The sequence below is a fragment of the Phodopus roborovskii genome, unplaced genomic scaffold (assembly GCF_943737965.1).
Source record: "Phodopus roborovskii unplaced genomic scaffold, PHOROB, whole genome shotgun sequence".
Classification (NCBI taxonomy): Eukaryota; Metazoa; Chordata; class Mammalia; order Rodentia; family Cricetidae; genus Phodopus; species Phodopus roborovskii.
Window position 1 is genome coordinate 55429315 of NW_026126480.1, and position 16593 is coordinate 55445907.

The window sequence follows — 16593 nt, forward strand, 5'->3', positions numbered from 1 at the left end:
CCCCACCCTCCAGGAACTGGCCTTGGTCCTGACCCTTGGGCTTCAGAGTGGTGAGGGTGAGGGCTGCTCCGTTGGATTTTATAAAGACTCTACGGTGTCACTTCCTCGCGGGTCCACATCGCAAACCAATAATGCCCACAGTGAGCACTCATCCCAACTGTTAGCTCCTCAGCACTTTGCTATGGAGAACCTCTGAAGGTCAAGGCCAGCTGAAGACCTCAAGGGAGCTGGTCATGCTGATCAGACCTGCAAGAGGAAATGGAGGAGGGAGGTATCAGGAGTTCCGGGTGGGGTGGAGGCGGAAGGGGAGCCAGGGCTAGATGAGACTGTTTCCAAAAACCAAACAGAAAAGTGCTAAAAGGAAACAGGTTGTCGCCTGCTAGTTTGAGTGGGGAGTCAGACACCAAAGACACCCTCGATTAAACATTTCGTCTCTGTTTCCCCGCAGGCGTCCCTCCCCCACCTTCCATCCGAGCCCGCCGCGGGGGAGGGGCTCCACCACCACCGCCGCCGCCGTTGCCTGTCGGGGTCGTGGGCACTTGAGCCCTGGAGGCTGGGTCCATGGCCCTGTGAGTCGGCGAGGGAGCCCCGCTCCGCGCGAGGGGCGCCCGGCCCCCTCCCCGCCCCATGCGCCCGCGGCTCTGAAGCCTGAGCGGGGCCGGGGGCCGGGCGGCGTCGGGGCCGCCGGAGGCATGGCGCTCGGGAGTCGGTGGCGACCGCCACCCCAGGTGTCGCCGCCGCCGCCGCTGCTGCTGCTGCTGCTGGCGCTGGCAGCGGGCATCCGTGGCCTGGAGTTCGGCGGCGGCCCCGGGCAGTGGGCTCGTTACGCGCGCTGGGCGGGCGCAGCGAGCAGCGGGGAGCTCAGCTTCAGTCTGCGCACTAACGCCACGCGCGCGCTGCTGCTCTACCTGGACGACGGCGGGGACTGCGACTTCCTGGAGCTGCTGCTGGTGGACGGGCGCCTGCGGCTGCGCTTCACGCTGTCTTGCGCCGAGCCCGCCACGCTGCAGCTGGACACGCCGGTGGCCGACGACCGCTGGCACATGGTGCTGCTGACCCGCGACGCGCGGCGTACGGCGCTGGCGGTGGACGGCGAGGCCCGCGCCGCCGAGGTGCGCTCCAAACGGCGCGAGATGCAGGTGGCCAGCGACCTGTTCGTGGGTGGCATTCCACCCGATGTGCGCCTATCTGCGCTCACGCTCAGCACCGTCAAGTACGAGCCGCCTTTCCGCGGCCTCCTGGCCAACCTGAAGCTGGGCGAGCGGCCACCGGCCCTGCTGGGCAGCCAGGGCCTCCGTGGTGCGGCTGCCGACCCCCTGTGCGCTCCCACGCGCAATCCCTGCGCCAACGGCGGCCTCTGTACCGTGCTAGCCCCCGGCGAGGTGGGCTGCGATTGCAGCCATACTGGCTTCGGCGGCAAGTTCTGCAGTGAAGGTGAGTTCCGGCGCCGGAGCGAGATGGAAGGGTGTGTGGACCGGGGCCTGCTGGCCTATGTTGGGGCGGGAGGCCGCGGGAGAGCGCGCCCCAGCCGGCCATAGGTGGGCCGCAGTACCGGTGTTAGGGGTTAGAGAGCCCCAGCGAGTGCGTGAGAGCCTGGGCCGCTCTAGGGAAAGCCAGGAGGCCGCTGATGTGGGCGTGGCTCTGGGCGTGGCCAAAGTGAACCCTCACAGGACCTGTGCGAGAGGTCCAGAAGGGGCTGGTGGTCCAGGGCCTGTGAATGGATGGGAAGGTCTTGTGGGTGGGGCCTGCTCAGGCGGTGCAAGTCAGGTGCCTGTGAGACAATGGGTTGGGGACCTTTAACCCCGGGCGGGGCCTCGTGTAGCTTTAGGCTGGGTTTGTGGCCATTTGAGATGCTGTGGGAGAGGGCAGGACTTCTGAGAGACTGGGGTTTGCCGGCACTAGCCACTTCCTTGTGAGAAGGACTGATCTGTGAGGCCCGGGCAGAAATCTGTGTGAGGACCCACACCAGAGAGCGGCAAGGGATTTGGGACAGCGATGCTGTGACCTAAGAGGCCAGGAGGACAGGAATAGTGGATCTTTTCTGTCACAGGATCTCCAGAGTTGCATAAGAGGGTAGCTGAGGTTCCTGACTGAAAGTTGACCTTTTTGGTGATGGGCCAGGATGGCAGGCAGGCAGTCTCTCCCAGGTGCGAGACTGGGAGGCGAGACTTGTGTTTCCAACATGAAAGCCCTTTCCAGCTTGAGGCTGGGATGGAGATTATAGGGATAGATAAGGCTAGGATGTGGAACAAAATTTGGAATGGTCCTTGGAAGGAAGATGTTGGGGCCTCTGCCAGCACCCCAGTTTGTAAGAGGTGTGCTTGACTGAGCTCATTGATAGGAGAAAGAGGAGGGTGGATGGAGGGAAGGCAGCTAGGCTGTGCTTTAGAGGGATGTAGGAAGGAGCTGCTTTTATTTTGGTGTGACTAAGTGGTCAGAGGAAAGATTTTCTCCATTGATTTAGGGGTGACAGCTCATTGCCCAGCAGGTGTGCAGTGGCTTTTTTTTTTTTTTTTTTTGTCTCTATTTGCTTGGGGGCTGCTTCATAAGTGTGTGTGTGTGAGAGAGAGAGTGTGTGTGTGTGTGTGTGTACATGTGGAGTCTTTGAGGGAGAGTGTGCCCACAAACTAGTATGGCTCTGGGGATGGTGTCCTCAAAGATGTGTGCATGTGGACATCCAAGTCGGCAGACGTAGCCCTGTGTATGGGAAATCTGTTCTTCAGAAGTTTGATTGTGTATTTGTAGCTATGGGAGATGAAGAGGAAGGAGCCATGTATGATGGTGCCCAGGCAGAATCCCAGCATTTGAGAAGTGGAGGCAGGAGGGTCAGGAGCTTGAGGTCACTCTCAGCTGTATAGTGTGTTTGAGACAGCCTAAGCTACACAAGACTCTGTCTCAAAACAAAACAAAAAAGCAAGCAAACAGAAAACCCAAGAAAGGTTTTTGGATTATTTTGTTGGACTGTGTTCTGGGATGCATCTTTAGGAACTGAGAGTATTAGCACGACACCTTCTCGCCTTTTCTCCAAGGAGCTCAGGCGCTCCCTAAACTGTGAAACTGTGCAGAGGTCTGAGAGTCTGGCAGTGTGTTTTGGGTGCATATGTGTGAATGGGTCTCTTTGCGTTGTGCTTACTGACTGGAGACCAGTGCCTAGCAGAGTGACTAGAACACAGATGTAAGGATTTGCACCCACGTGAGGGTTCCCATGAGTTTTCACCAAGAGACCTCAATAAGACATTTGGAACTTAGGAGAAATTTCCAGAACCTTAACTTTATTCTCCAGTTCCTATGACACCCCCCCCCAGCCTTCCTAAGAAAACAGGTTGTACCATCTTTCTAATTTAAGGGAGGGAAAATTTGAGCTGGGGAGGGGTTATAGCAACTGCTATATGGTCCCACTATGGTAGAATTAACCCTCGGTATATGAGAATTGTGTTGAGACGCATCTTGGTCAAGCCATTCTCTGAAAGCATCCATCTGCCAGAGGCCTCCTATGAACTAAGTGTGTACCCCTGAAAGTGGGTTGTGTGATGATGTCTAAGATGTGTTGAAGTTTTTGTGTGTGAGAGGGACGGTTTTATTGAGTGGGTGTGCTAGAGTCAAATGAATGCTTAGGTCAGTTGAGCAGAGAGAGCTGGCTATGTCATCTGAGCCACCGTGTGTGACAGCTGGCACAGGTTCCTGTGTGGATACTGTGCATAGATATCTTTGTGTGTGATCTGTTGAGAGAGAGGTGCTTTGTCTGATAAAGGGCAGGATGTGTCTGTGTTCTCTGCACCTATTATAGTACTCGGCAGCTAGTGGGTGTTTGATTAAGACTTGGGGAATGAATGGAAAGATATGAATAAGCGGTTGAGAGAATGAAAGCTTGAAGTTAAGCCATATGTGTTCACGAAAACTTGCATGTGTATGTTTTGGGAAGTATGTTGTGGGTACATGGGGTGGAAGATGCTGACTGCAAGAGCAGCAAGAACCCCAGACACCCTCTCTGGCCTCTCTCCACCTCCTGCCTTATTTACTTTCCTCCTGTTTGTTGTTGAGTCCTTAAGCAGCTCCATTTCCCTCAAGACAGGGAAGCTCTGTAGATCAGCTGTCCTCAAACTCACAGAGCTCTGCTTGCCTCTGCCTTCTGAGTGCTGGGATTAAAGGTGTGTGCCACCACCGTCCAGCCCTAAGCATCTTTTGTAATTAGCAGTGTCCATTCACTTCTTCCAGTACATTCCGGAATTCGTGTCTGTGTGTATGTTTGTGTGTGTGTTTGAGACACTCTTGCTATGTAGCCTAGGCTGGCCTCAAATTCATGGTGATTTCCCCATTTCAGTCTCTCGAGGTCTAGGATTATAGATGTGTGCCATCCTGGCAGGCTTTTCCTCCAAGACATCTCAGGGGTGTCAGAAATATCATCCAGAAGAATCTGCTTATTTTTTTTTTAATTTCATTTACCATTAGTGGGTATCTGTATAGGTGCACACAAACCACAGCACAGGTGTGGAGGTCAGAGGACAACTTTGTGGAGTTGGTTTTCTCCTTTCCACGTTCCCATGGATTCTGGAGCTCAAACTCAGATCATCAGGCTTGAGTGGCAAGCACCATTAGCTCACATGTGTATGTGTGACTGGCTGCATGTATGTATGTGCACCATGGACATGCCTGGTGCCCCTAGAGGCCAAGGTGTATGTCAGATCCCCTAGAGCTGGAGTAATAGAAGCTTGTGAGTTAGGCTGGGAACCAAACCTGGGTCTTCTGGAAGAGCAAATACTCTTAACCATTGAACCATCTTCCAAAACCTACATATTAATTAAAAAAGTATTCTTCTTATTTATTTGTTGTGTGTGTGTACACTACTCATCCACGACACAAGTGTGGGGGTCAGATCACAGCCTATATGAATTGTTTCTCTCCTTGCACCATTTAGGTCCCTGGGATTGAACTCAGGTCCCTAGGTTTGGCAACAATTACCTTTATCCATTCAGCCATTTTTCTGGTCTTTCTAGTACATTCTTATCCACCTGAGGAGGATGAACATGGCCTCCTTTGTTAACTGTTGATGGGAAGACTTGAGAGCCAGGTCCTGGCAGATCTCTGAAGTCTCAGAATTAGAGTCATTAGCCTCTTCATTATTACCTGCTTTGAATAGTTTCCAACTTTTTCTGAAATCAAGGACATTTTTTAAAGTCAGTAATTCACAGTACAACCTTCCAAAGAGTTAGTTATTATTTTTATATGTGTTTATTGGGAAAACAAATGACTCAAAGCTCTCATGAATTCAGAAAAGCTTTTTAGATGACTTTGATGTTGTATTCAGCATTGTGGTTAATAAAATATACATTAGGAAAAATAGTTTTAGCTTTATAGGCAAGATGTACCAATTTGCCTTGAAATGTTTGGTATGCATATGGATTTGTGGATCTTTTGGAATCTCCCCTGTAATTTCTTGGGGTCTGGTTTTACCCACCGACATGAGAACCCATATGCCAGAATATTTGCTGCTTGCTTTCTCTGGGGCATCTGGCCACATGTAACTGCTGACAACTAAGGAAGAGTGGTTGAGCATCTGTGTACCTGCTGCTGACTGTGTGACAATGTTGGGGTGGTGTAGATGGGGATTTTGCCATGGCTTTATCCAACTGTACTTCCTCATGTCACCTATGTGTGGAGAAGAGTGACCAAGGGGCCTATGGGGAAGTCAGAAGTGAGTAAGATGAACTGTCTGCTCCAGGAGTTGAACGTTGAGTTGAGAAAGTAGATAAAAAGTCAGTCCAGTGAATGGTTAAGGGAGTCTGCATTCAGGCCTCTTGACCGGCAACTTCAGACTTGAGCACCCATATGTCTGTGAGGGGGTGTAATTATAGCACCTGTATCAAATAGTCATGCAATAATCTCAGTTAGTCTTATGAAGTCTGGAGAGTGGCATGTGGTACAGAGAAAATGCTTAGTAGATATGGGGTGAGCATCTTCAGTCCAGAAATCTCAAATCCAAAGTGCTCTAAAAGCTGAGATGTTGAGGGTACTGACAGGATGTCACAAGAAGGATCTTCCACACCAACTTCATTTGATGGACTAAGGGGTAAAAAAAAAATGGGTGTAGTGAAAACACTATTAAATCACCTGCTGGCCATATGCATAGGTATATGTAAAACTAGTGAATGTCTCATTTAGACTCAGATCCCATCCCTAAGATATCTCATTATATATATTTAGTCATCCAAGAATTTTTAAAAACCCAACATTTGAAACACTGCCAGTCCCAAACATTTCAGGCAAGAAAGAACTGGAGAGATGGCTCAGTAGGGAGAACTTGTTCTTGCAGAGGACCCAGGTTTGGTTCCCAGCACCCACATTAGGCAGCTCACAACCCCCTGTAACTCCAGTCCTAGGGTATCCAATGTTCCCAACCTCCATGGACACTCGGTGCCCATAAATTCATGCAGACACATGCACATAAATAAAATAAATAGGTAAGTAATTTTTAAAGACTATTCAACCTCCAAGAGCAATAAATAAACAAAATCTCAAAGCACAGTACACAGTGTGGTACTTGCCTAGAGATATGGCAGGCATAGTAGTGAGTGATTAAACAATAGATTGTTATTCAGGTAGGGTGATATTACCAGCATTTGTGTGTGGGGGAGTGGTGGTGGTGCATGGCAAGAGAGAAACACTACAAATCTGAAGCCAGCTTCAGCTACATAGCTAGTTCCTGGCTAGCCTTGGTTACACAGTGAGACCCACTGTTAAAAGCAAAAACACTGACAGCAAGCTGGCTCCACAGGTAAAAGTGTTTGCCACCATGCTTGATGTCCTGAGTTCAATTTCCAGAACTGTGGTGTGTGTGCACATGCACAGTAAGTAAAATTTGTCTCTTGTAGACAGCATAGGGACAGAGTCTAAATAGTTTTACTATATTTATTTATTTATTTATTTGTGTGTGTGTGTGTGAAAGCCTATATGAGGGGCACATTATTAGTGGGAGTAGAGTTTTAAGAATTTTTATTTTATCAGTACTGAGGATTGAACCCAGGGCCTAGCACATACTAGGCAAATGTTCTACTAGTGAGCTAAATTCCTCCTTGTCATTCCTATAAACAAAGTACACTGGGGTTTCAAGGAAGGAAGGGTTTACAAGTTGAGAGGACTGGTAATGAGGCTGTGAAATGTTATTTGGGACTGGTTTAAACATTGACTAGCAAACTCCAAGGTGTGGAAGGGAGTAAATGTGTATTTCCTCTGTAGAGGGGAACCCAGTACTGGGGCAAAGAATAGAGTTTATGGCAGGAGGAGCTGCGGTCAGGCCTTGGGCATCTGGTTTAAATCATTCATGTAACACTCAATGGTTGTGAACTGGCTAAGGTCTGCTGGTAAATAGACACACAAAGGGTTTTGATCAGGTATGTGATGAAGATAAGAACTGTATCTAGGAAGCAGGGAGTGAAGTGTTGAGGGATTCTGTACAGCAGTTAGATGGTAGAGAAATCAGTTGGAAGATAGTTTAAACAAGAAATTTTAATCATATTTATTTGTATGTGTGTCTATGTGCACATATGTGAGTATATGTGCACATATATGCCTCAGGCCACAGGATAACCTCTAGTGTCATTCCTCAAGTGCCATCTGCCTTGTTATTCTTTGAGGAGTCTCTCGCTGGTCTAGAATTTGTTGATTAGATTGGACTAGCTGATTAGTGAGCCCCAGAGGTCTGCCTATGCGCCTTGCCACACCAAGTGCCAAGATCATGGAGGTGTGCACTACACCTACATTTCATCTGAGTTATGGGGAATTCAACTCAAGTCTTTTCTCTGTGAGACAAACATTTTACTAGCTGAGATGCCTCCTACCTGAACTTTGTTTATTTTTGCCAGGAAGGGTAACAATGGCTGTGGTGGCCATTGGGCTAGCTGCCATGGTAGACAGCAGCTGCTGAGACCAAATCTGTGGGAGAGATGCTGTCTTTGGGTTGAGGTGGAAAGGAGGACTTGAGAACGAGTTTTTTTGTTTTTGTTTTTGTTTTTTGCTTGGCCTGGTTGGCAAGATAGTAGAGAGGTAAGAAGGGGAGGGAGTCTGGAAGGGGATTGGATCTGGGACAGCAGACTATGCCTGTGTGGAGTTGTAGTGGCTCTGGGCCTTCCTCAGACACAGCTATTCAAGTGTTTTCATTCCTGTTACTGTAATAAAACGCTCCCACAGAAAGCAGCTTAGGGGATAGTCCCTGACTGGGCAGCACGGTGTGTGCAGGAACTCTTTGTTTCTTTGTTTTTTAAAAAAGTAATTTATTTAACTTTATTTTATGTGGATTGGTATGAACGTGTCAGATCCCCTGGGACTGGAGTTACAGGCAGTTGTGAGCTGCCATGCTGGGAATTAAACCCAGGTCCACTGGAAGAGCAGCCAGTGCTCTTAACCACTGAGCCATCTCTCCAGCCCTGTTTCTTTGTTTTTTAAGACAGAGATTCTCTTTGAATACCTGAATGGCCTGGAACTCACTATGTAGACCAGGCTGGCCTCCAATTCACAGAGAGTGCTGGGACTAAAGGTGTGTGCCACCATGTCTGGCTGTTTATGGGGGTTTTATGTGCATTTGTCTGTGTACCACACTGGTGCCATGTCCAAAAAGGCCAGAGGAGGGTGTCAGATTCTCTGGAACTGGAGCTACAGATGGTTGTGAGCCACATGTGGATCCCCCATCTTCATCACTGTCCTTGCTAACAAATCTGCTGGAATTCTGAGTTCATGTTAGGTAAGATAGTGCCATCCCTGACGCCATCCCCATCCTCTGCCAGGCCATCAAGTACACATATACGTGCAAATTGGGATTAGGTCAGAAATGTGACATTCCTCTGTCAGTAATAGTTTCTATGGCCTGTGGTCCTGATGCTGCCAGGGGTAAAAGGGATGCCAGGAAAAGGGATGAGCCTTTCTGAGGAGTGGTGCAAAACTGATCTGGGTGTTCCCAGGGGAAGGCAACAGAGTGCTTGCTTGGGCTGGTAGCTTTGAGGCATGGCTTTGCTACTTGCTAGCCGAGTGAACCTGGGAAACTGACTGAGCCATGGAAAATGATGTTCTAGGTACCATATCCAATGGTCAATAGGTTTACTGTGATCTTTTACCCCAGTGTCCAGGAGGCTTCAAGGAGAAGATGACATTAGGCTAGATTGTGAAGGATGACTGAGCCAGAGGCAGTTGCCATGACGAAGAAAGAGGAGTGTGGGGGATATGAGAGAACTGATGTCTCCCGCATGGTGAAGCAACAAGAATGGTTATGTTTGGTGGGAAATAAGATACAATGTAGATTAGCATTCTGGAAGTCTCTAGCAGTTTTGACTCTTAGGCTAAGAGTACCTCTCAAGATGTTTCCATCCTATATTGGGTCAAAGTGAGGCTGAGAGAAGTAAGAGATGAGATCTGGTTTTGTTTTGTTATTTATACATATCCATAACCACATGTGACATATAGTTGAGCATGAACTTAAACTTATTCTGCTATTTCCACCTTCTGAGGGCTGCTATCTCCACTGTGCCTAGTGTTGCAGGCTGGGAACTGAAGCCAGGCAAGTATTCTACCAATTGAGCCATATATTCAGACCCCACTGGAGGTTTTTGAGACAAGTTCTCTCTGTCCTGAAACTCACTATGTAGACCAGGCTGGCCTTGAACTCATAGAGATCTGCCTTTCTCTGCCTCCTAAGTGCTGGGATTAAAGGTGTGTGCTGCCATGCCTAGCCTTGCATTAAACAATTTATTGATTTAAAAACTTTTAAACATATATTTATTTTTATTTTATGTGTATGAGTGTTTTGCTTGTATGTACCTGTGTACCACATGTAGGATTGGTACCCTCAGAGTTCAGAAGAGGGTATCAGGTCCCCTGGAACTGGAGTTACGCCCATTGTGAGTGCTGTGTGGTGTTGGGAACTGAACTCTGGTCCTGGAAGAGAAGTAAGCATTTTTAACTGCTGAGCTATCTTTCAGCCTCTAAGGTTTTTGAAAAAATAATTTGTTTATTCTTAGTTTATGCACATTGGAGTTTTGCCTGCATGTATGTCTATGTGAGGGTGTCAGCTCTTGGAGTTATAGACAGGTGTGAGCTGCCATGTGGGTGCTGGGAACTGAACCTAGGTCCTCTGGAAGAACAGTCAGTGCTCTTAACTGCTGGGCCATCTCTCCAACCTGTCTTTAAGATTTTATTAAATTTTATTGTTGTTGTTGTGTGTGTGTGTGCATGTGCATGTGTGCATACATGATGTATGCTGGGGGAATGTACATGTCTTGGTGCTCATGGAGTTCAGAGAACAACCATGTAGAGTTAGTTTCTCTCCTCCCATCTTTGTAGAGGTTTCAGGGATGGGACTCAGGTTGCCAGGCTTGCATGACAAACACCTTTACCTACTCAGCCATCTTGCTTGTTCTCTAGATTCAAATTTAATTGTCTGCCACCAACAGTGTGACCTTGGATAAATTGTTTCTGCATTTCCCCCTGTGTACATATGTGTGTGCGGCATTCATGCTTGCATATATATGGGTGCAAACATGTACGTGTATATGTTGACCTTGGGTATCTTCCTCAATTGCTCTCTACATATATACTGACTCAGGATCTCTCATTGAACTAGAATCTACCCATTTTAGATAGTCTGGCTAGCCAGTTTGCCCTGGGGATTCTCTGTTTCTATATCCTCCTGTGTTCTAGGATTATATATGTGGGTCACCATGCTCACCTAGCTTTTATGTGGGTCCTGGGAATCTGAACTCTGGCCCTCTCAGTTGTGGACATGAGCCATGGAGCCAGCTCTGCCTCTACTTTTGGACACTTACTTGGTTTCCTCATCTCTAACAGAGAGGAACAGTCATTTGTATTTGAGGGTTATAATAGTAGTGGCGGATACAGGAAACAGCACACAACAGGAACCAGGCCTACTTTAGTCTTCAGAACACAAGAAGTGTTATTATATTATTCACTCAACAAACATAGCAATGTCTTTTACAAGCCAGGAGCTAAGCAAGCAGCTGGAAGTAGAGAGATGAATGAGACATTGTTTTGTCTCTTGAATAGTTTTGCAGTCCCATCAGGAAGCCAACTTGAAATTGCAGTTACAATGTAGCTTTAACAAGGGCAACAGTAAGACAATGTGCATCACAGAGCTGGCCCAGAAGAGGGGAACTGCTGCTCTCCTGTGTTCAGCATGTACAGGTATTGGCATGGATCTTAAGGGAAACATTGGCTTTCTCAGACAGCTCTGTGTGTGTGTGTGTGTGTTGGGAAAAGTAGTTAGAATATGGCCTACTAGGGGAATGGAAGGAGGCTGGGTGTGGCCTGAATTGTTGCCAGCAGGAGACTGAAGGGGGTATGGTCAAACTCAAAGGGATTTTACCTGAGAAAATTAGACCTTCCCTGGTGAAGCCTAGCAAGGAGCCATATACATGCAGTAGATATACACTGCAGTAGATGATATATATGCAGTAGATATACACTGTGATAGATATACACTGCAGTAGATAGATATACATGCAGTAGGTATACACTGTAGTAGATAGATATATATGCAGTAGAGATACACTATGGTGGATAGATATACACTGCAGTAGATGATATACATGCAGTAGATATACACTGTGGTAGATAGATATACACTGCAGCAGATAGATAGATAGATAGATAGGTAGATAGATAGGTAGATAGGTAGGTAGACACTGCTGTAGATAGATAAACACTGCAGTAGGTTTGAGATGTGGGCAAGGTACTTGGATGGTGTGTGGTTATAAACTGCAGGGTGAAAAGACCCCCCTGAAGGGAGATATGGCAGAGGCCTATTCAAGCTCCCAGCAGAACAGATAGGGGCTCACCTGGGCTGCACTGATGTGGCATGGAGGGTTTTAGAAGGTGTAACCCATAGGACCTGGCACCTGGTATGAAAAAGGGAGGGCTGCTTTCGGGTGTCTTGGCTCAATCAGGGCAGGAGAGGGGTTGGGGTAAACTGCAACCCCAGTGAAACTGTCTCAGACAGGTTGAGAGCAAGGGGCATGGTGGCTCTGAGTGGCAAGTGGTTAATGGGATAGCAATGCAGAACGGTCCAGATATGTTTCCTCCTCAGAGAGAGGAGCAGATATACCACTGATCACATGACTTACAGCCGGGCAGATGTGCAATGTGGCACAGGAGGGTTGGTAGTGGGCCTGGCCCTAGGTTAGATGGCATCTTGGGACACTTTTTAGAAATCAAGAATTGTAGGTTGGAAAGAGGGTCTTTGCCTTGAGGCATCAAGGTGAGCTATGGGCAAGGAAAACAGGTGGCTGAGAAACAAGGAGGCAGACCTGGAGGAGCCTGGGATGACAGGCGAGGGATACAGACAGCACCAAGCAAACGCAGGAGAGAAGTCTACAGTTTTTTTAGAATCTTGATGGCTTCGTGTTTCTGAGAATACTTTAAAAAGTTATTCACTGAAAAGATATTTATGTGTATGTGTGTGTGCCTAAGGACAGGTATTTGTACCATGTGGTGCAGTGCCAGCAGAGATCAGAGAAGAGCATCAGAATTCCCTAGAACAGGAGTTATATATAGGTGGTTGTGAGCCCCCACTGGATGGATGCTAGGAACCAAACCTGAATCTTTTGTAAGATCAGTAAGCACGCTAAACTACTGGGCCATCTCCCCAGTTCATTGAAAAAAATAAATTATGTGCTTCTCTGTGTGTGTCTGTGTATAAATGTGTGTACATGAACGTGTATCTGTGTATAAGTGTGTGTGTACATGAACGTGTATCTGTGTATAAGTGTGTGTACATGAACGTGTGTCTGTGTATAAGTGTGTGTACATGAATGTGTGTCTCTGTGTAAGTATGTGTACATGAATGCAGCTGCCCAAGCTTCTGTGTGTGTATAATTGTGTGCACATGAATGTGTGTGTTTGTGTATTAGTGTGTGCACATAAATGTGTGTGTCTGTGTATAAGTGTGTGCACATGGATGCAGCTGCTTAGGGAGGCCAGAGGCACCTTGATCAGTTTGGAGCTGGAGTTACAGGTGGTAGTGAGCTTCCCAAGGGGGTTCTGGAAACCCAACTTGGGTCCCCTGGAAGAGCAGGAAGCCCTTGTAATCAATGAGCTGTCTTTCCACCTGGAAATACTTTTTGAAATATCTGATATGTGGAGTTATCTGGAAGTCAAAATGATTCATTTACTTAGGTGCTGTTGACTTGGGACTGGCTAGGGCCTTAGCATGCTAGGATCAGAGAATTCCAGCACAGCTGTTTTTAAAGAGCCCAAGGGTTTCCCCAAGGGTCTCTTTAACTGGACAGCTCCCTCATAACTGTGATGAGGCTTTAGGAAAATTGTGGTCTGTACAGCTTTGATGGTGTAGCTGTCAGGCAAAAGCCTCTCTGTTGTGTATTATAGAGCAAATTTTAACATGGAGGTTAGTGAGTGAGGGTGGATAAAGAAGGAGATGGATAGGTAGCAAAGAAGCTGTGTTCTCTGAGGGTGGGGGTGGTGGGTGGCTGCACCAATGATAACACGCATTAGGTCACTGTGCAGGTGTTAGTGTTTGCATTCAGTCTCTGCATATGTATCAGAGGGATGCATTACACATGATAAATAGCAGTATTATAATGCCCCTCCCTAAGAATACATGAACAAATCCCACAGAATGTGCTCATAGGAGAGGAGACAGCATGTGTGTGAATTCATGTCTACCTCAGGATTGTGTGTGAGTCTTTCCTTGAGGGTTTGTATGTTTGTAGATTGGGCACTTCCTCTTTTCTGCCTTTGGCTTCTTCTAATAGCCTCCCAGTGAGTGAATATGTGAAAATGTTTAAAGCTGGGTGCACCTTGGTCCTCTTTCAAAGGAACTTGAGGAGCTGTGACTTTAGCTGAGGAAACTACTCCCATCTACCTTCCCCTTTTCCCTATCAGGTGTGCCCCAAGGTCAGGTCCAGGCCAGCCTAATAGGTGAAGCTGATGGCCCATGGGGCATGCATGATCTACGGGTTCCCAGTATTGGCCCTCTGATTTTGACTAAGCTTAAGGTAATGATCCATTTAGAGGCCCTTTACTTCACCCAACCATTTAGAAGGCTATTTTGGCTCATTTGGGAGGTGGAAGCAGAAGGATCAAGACATTAGGGCCAGCCTTGTCTACATAATGACTTTGAGGCCAACCTGGCCTAACCAAATATTTTGGGATAAACAAGAAAACAAACAAATAAGTAAACATATTCTGGAGTTGAGGATGCAGCTCAGTTGGCAGAGTGCTTGTTTAGCAAGCATAAAGCTTTGAATTTGATCCCCAGCAGTGCTTACAAATGAACACGACAGTGCATGCCTATAATCCCAGCACTAAGGAGGTGGGAAGATAGTCCTGAGTTTGAGGCTAGTTGTATTACACAGTAAGTTCCAGTTGGACTACAGAATAAGACTGTGAAACACTGACATGTGAAAGCAAATACAAAAGCCAAAGAAAGAGTGAAGACATTTCTCCTGATCATTGCAACAGGGGCTTAGGAGAGGATGCAGCGCACCCTTTCTTTGTAGTCAGGGTGCAGAGAGATTGAGTGACTCAGATAGGCAGTTTGGGGCAGAATCTCATTTTCTTGGATCAGACCCCAGGGCTTGATGGTGCCACATTCTGACTCCTTGGAGGTGGGCAGGGGGTTGTGGGTGGTCAGGTGCTTGAGTGCAAAGCTTTAGGCATGAGTTGTGTGAAAACTAAATGCCAGAGTGGGTCGCTTGGTGCTTATGTGTGTCAGTGTGTCACTCAGCATAGTGTGTCTCAGCAAGCCCAGCGAGACAATCTCTGGTGTGAGCATATCCCCATCTGTCTCTGAGCTGCAGTGGAATGAATGCAGGGGAGGAGCCTGTCTCAGGGAGTCGGGAAGTCTGGCTGCTCGCAGCTCTGCTTGAGTTCTGCTTCCTGTCTCTGTGTGATCTTGGGCCATCATGCCCTGGGCCCTGCTCTGGGCCTCATTTTCCTGGTTTAACAGGATCTAATGCAAAATGCAGAAGTCCCTCTCAGCCCACCAAGACTGGCTGATTCTGGGGTACTCATTCAGAGGACAATGTGGTCACTGCCCAGTCCCTAGCAAAGCTGTTCCCTGAGCTTCCTGGCTTCTAGGTTGGGTTATTCATGTCAGGGCCTTGGTAGGCTTGGGACCTGGAATCCCTTGGTCCTTAAAGCAACTGTCCATGGCATATTTGCTAACAGGTCTCCTTTCTCTTCTTTCCCTGCTCCCCTTCTCTGAACTTGGCTGACTATAGAGGAACACCCTATGGAAGGTGAGTGGAGACTCCTTCATCATTAGGTAAAACACATCTTCCCAAAGGGTCTATTTGAAGGGATACTGTTGGCCATGCAACAGCTTCCTGTCTGCTCGGTGTTTGTGGGGTGCCCAGGGGGAACGATGTCTGGGGTCTTCTTCATTGGGCTGCCTATTACCAGGCTTCTTTGTTCATTGACTGGGGATGCTGCTGGGTAGAGGGCAGGCCCTTCTCCTTGTCCATGCTGCTCCCAGCCTTCTTCCTTGTGGAGAAGGGAAGAGGGTCCCTGGGAAGAGGTGATGAGTCAGGGGAGAGGGACATAGCTGATTGTGTTGGAAGTGTCCAGAAGTGAATAGGCAGACACTGTTTTGCTCAGCTTAGAAAGCATATAATGAATGAGCTAGGCATGGTGGCACCTGTCTTTAATCCCAGTACTTGGGAGGCTGAGGCAGGTGGATCTCTGTGAGTCTGAGGCCAGCCTGGTCTACAAAGTGAGTTCCAGGACAGCCAGGGCTACACAGAGAAACCCTGTCTCAAAAAACAAACAAACAAGCAAACAAAACAAAACAAAAACAAAAAAAGAAAAAGAAAAACAAAGCAAGCAAGTAAGCGTATAATGGCTGTGTATAGAAGGGAGAAGGGGGTGGCAGAGTTGGCTGCTGGAGAACCTGTGCTGGAGAGCATTTCTGCCTCTGCGGCAGGACTCAGGGCAGTGGGAGTGTGGTGGAGAGTAGAGGCAGGGTGGGGTCTGTATATGGGCAGGACCAACTCCTTTGCTCCTGTCAAGCCGCCCATGGCTGGGAGGAAGAGGGCAGCTTCTTTGTTCAACCCTGTCCCAGGGCACGGGTGGGAGTGGGCTTCTCTTGGATCTCTATTCATTCTCTCCCTGACTTCTGTTCTGGCTGCCTCTCTCTCTGGTTTTCCTCTTTGCCTCTTTTTTCTCCAGGGCTCTGTCCATGGATCTCTCTCTGTCCTATCCTCCAGATTCTCTGGGTTCTATCATTCTTGGAAACGTCCCCCTATCTTTGCTTTTCCCTCTGTTATTTTTCCTTCTCTGGGGTGGGCTAAAATTGAGGATAGGGTGCTCCACCCTTGGAGGTTGGATTGCCGTCGATTTTTACAGTCATCACAGTGAAGTTGGCAAAGTGATTATTATGAGGAGACCATATTCTGATAATCACCCTGTTCCACAGTCCTTCATCCTGGGGAGACAGTGGGTAGGGCACACTCAGACCCCTGGACCTGGCCCTTCTGGGAGAAGAGCAGAGACACCAAGGATGTGGGAGTCTTGAGAAGAGCAGGCAGTGAGGGTTCTAGGCCTGGGTATGAGTGGAACCCATTTTCCTTGTGGTAT

General features: G+C 47.9%; 1 protein-coding gene across 1 annotated transcript in view; it reads left to right on the forward strand.

Moving 5' to 3' along the window:
- Positions 1-451: 451 nt before the first annotated feature.
- Positions 452-16593, forward strand: part of Nrxn2 (neurexin 2) — a 99380-nt gene continuing 83238 nt past the window's right edge. Inside the window, exons 1-2 of the mRNA XM_051193723.1 lie at positions 452-1434; positions 15240-15257. Of these exons, the coding sequence (XP_051049680.1) occupies positions 693-1434; positions 15240-15257 (760 nt within the window). The 5' untranslated portion in view covers positions 452-692. The remainder of the gene's footprint in view (positions 1435-15239; positions 15258-16593) is intronic.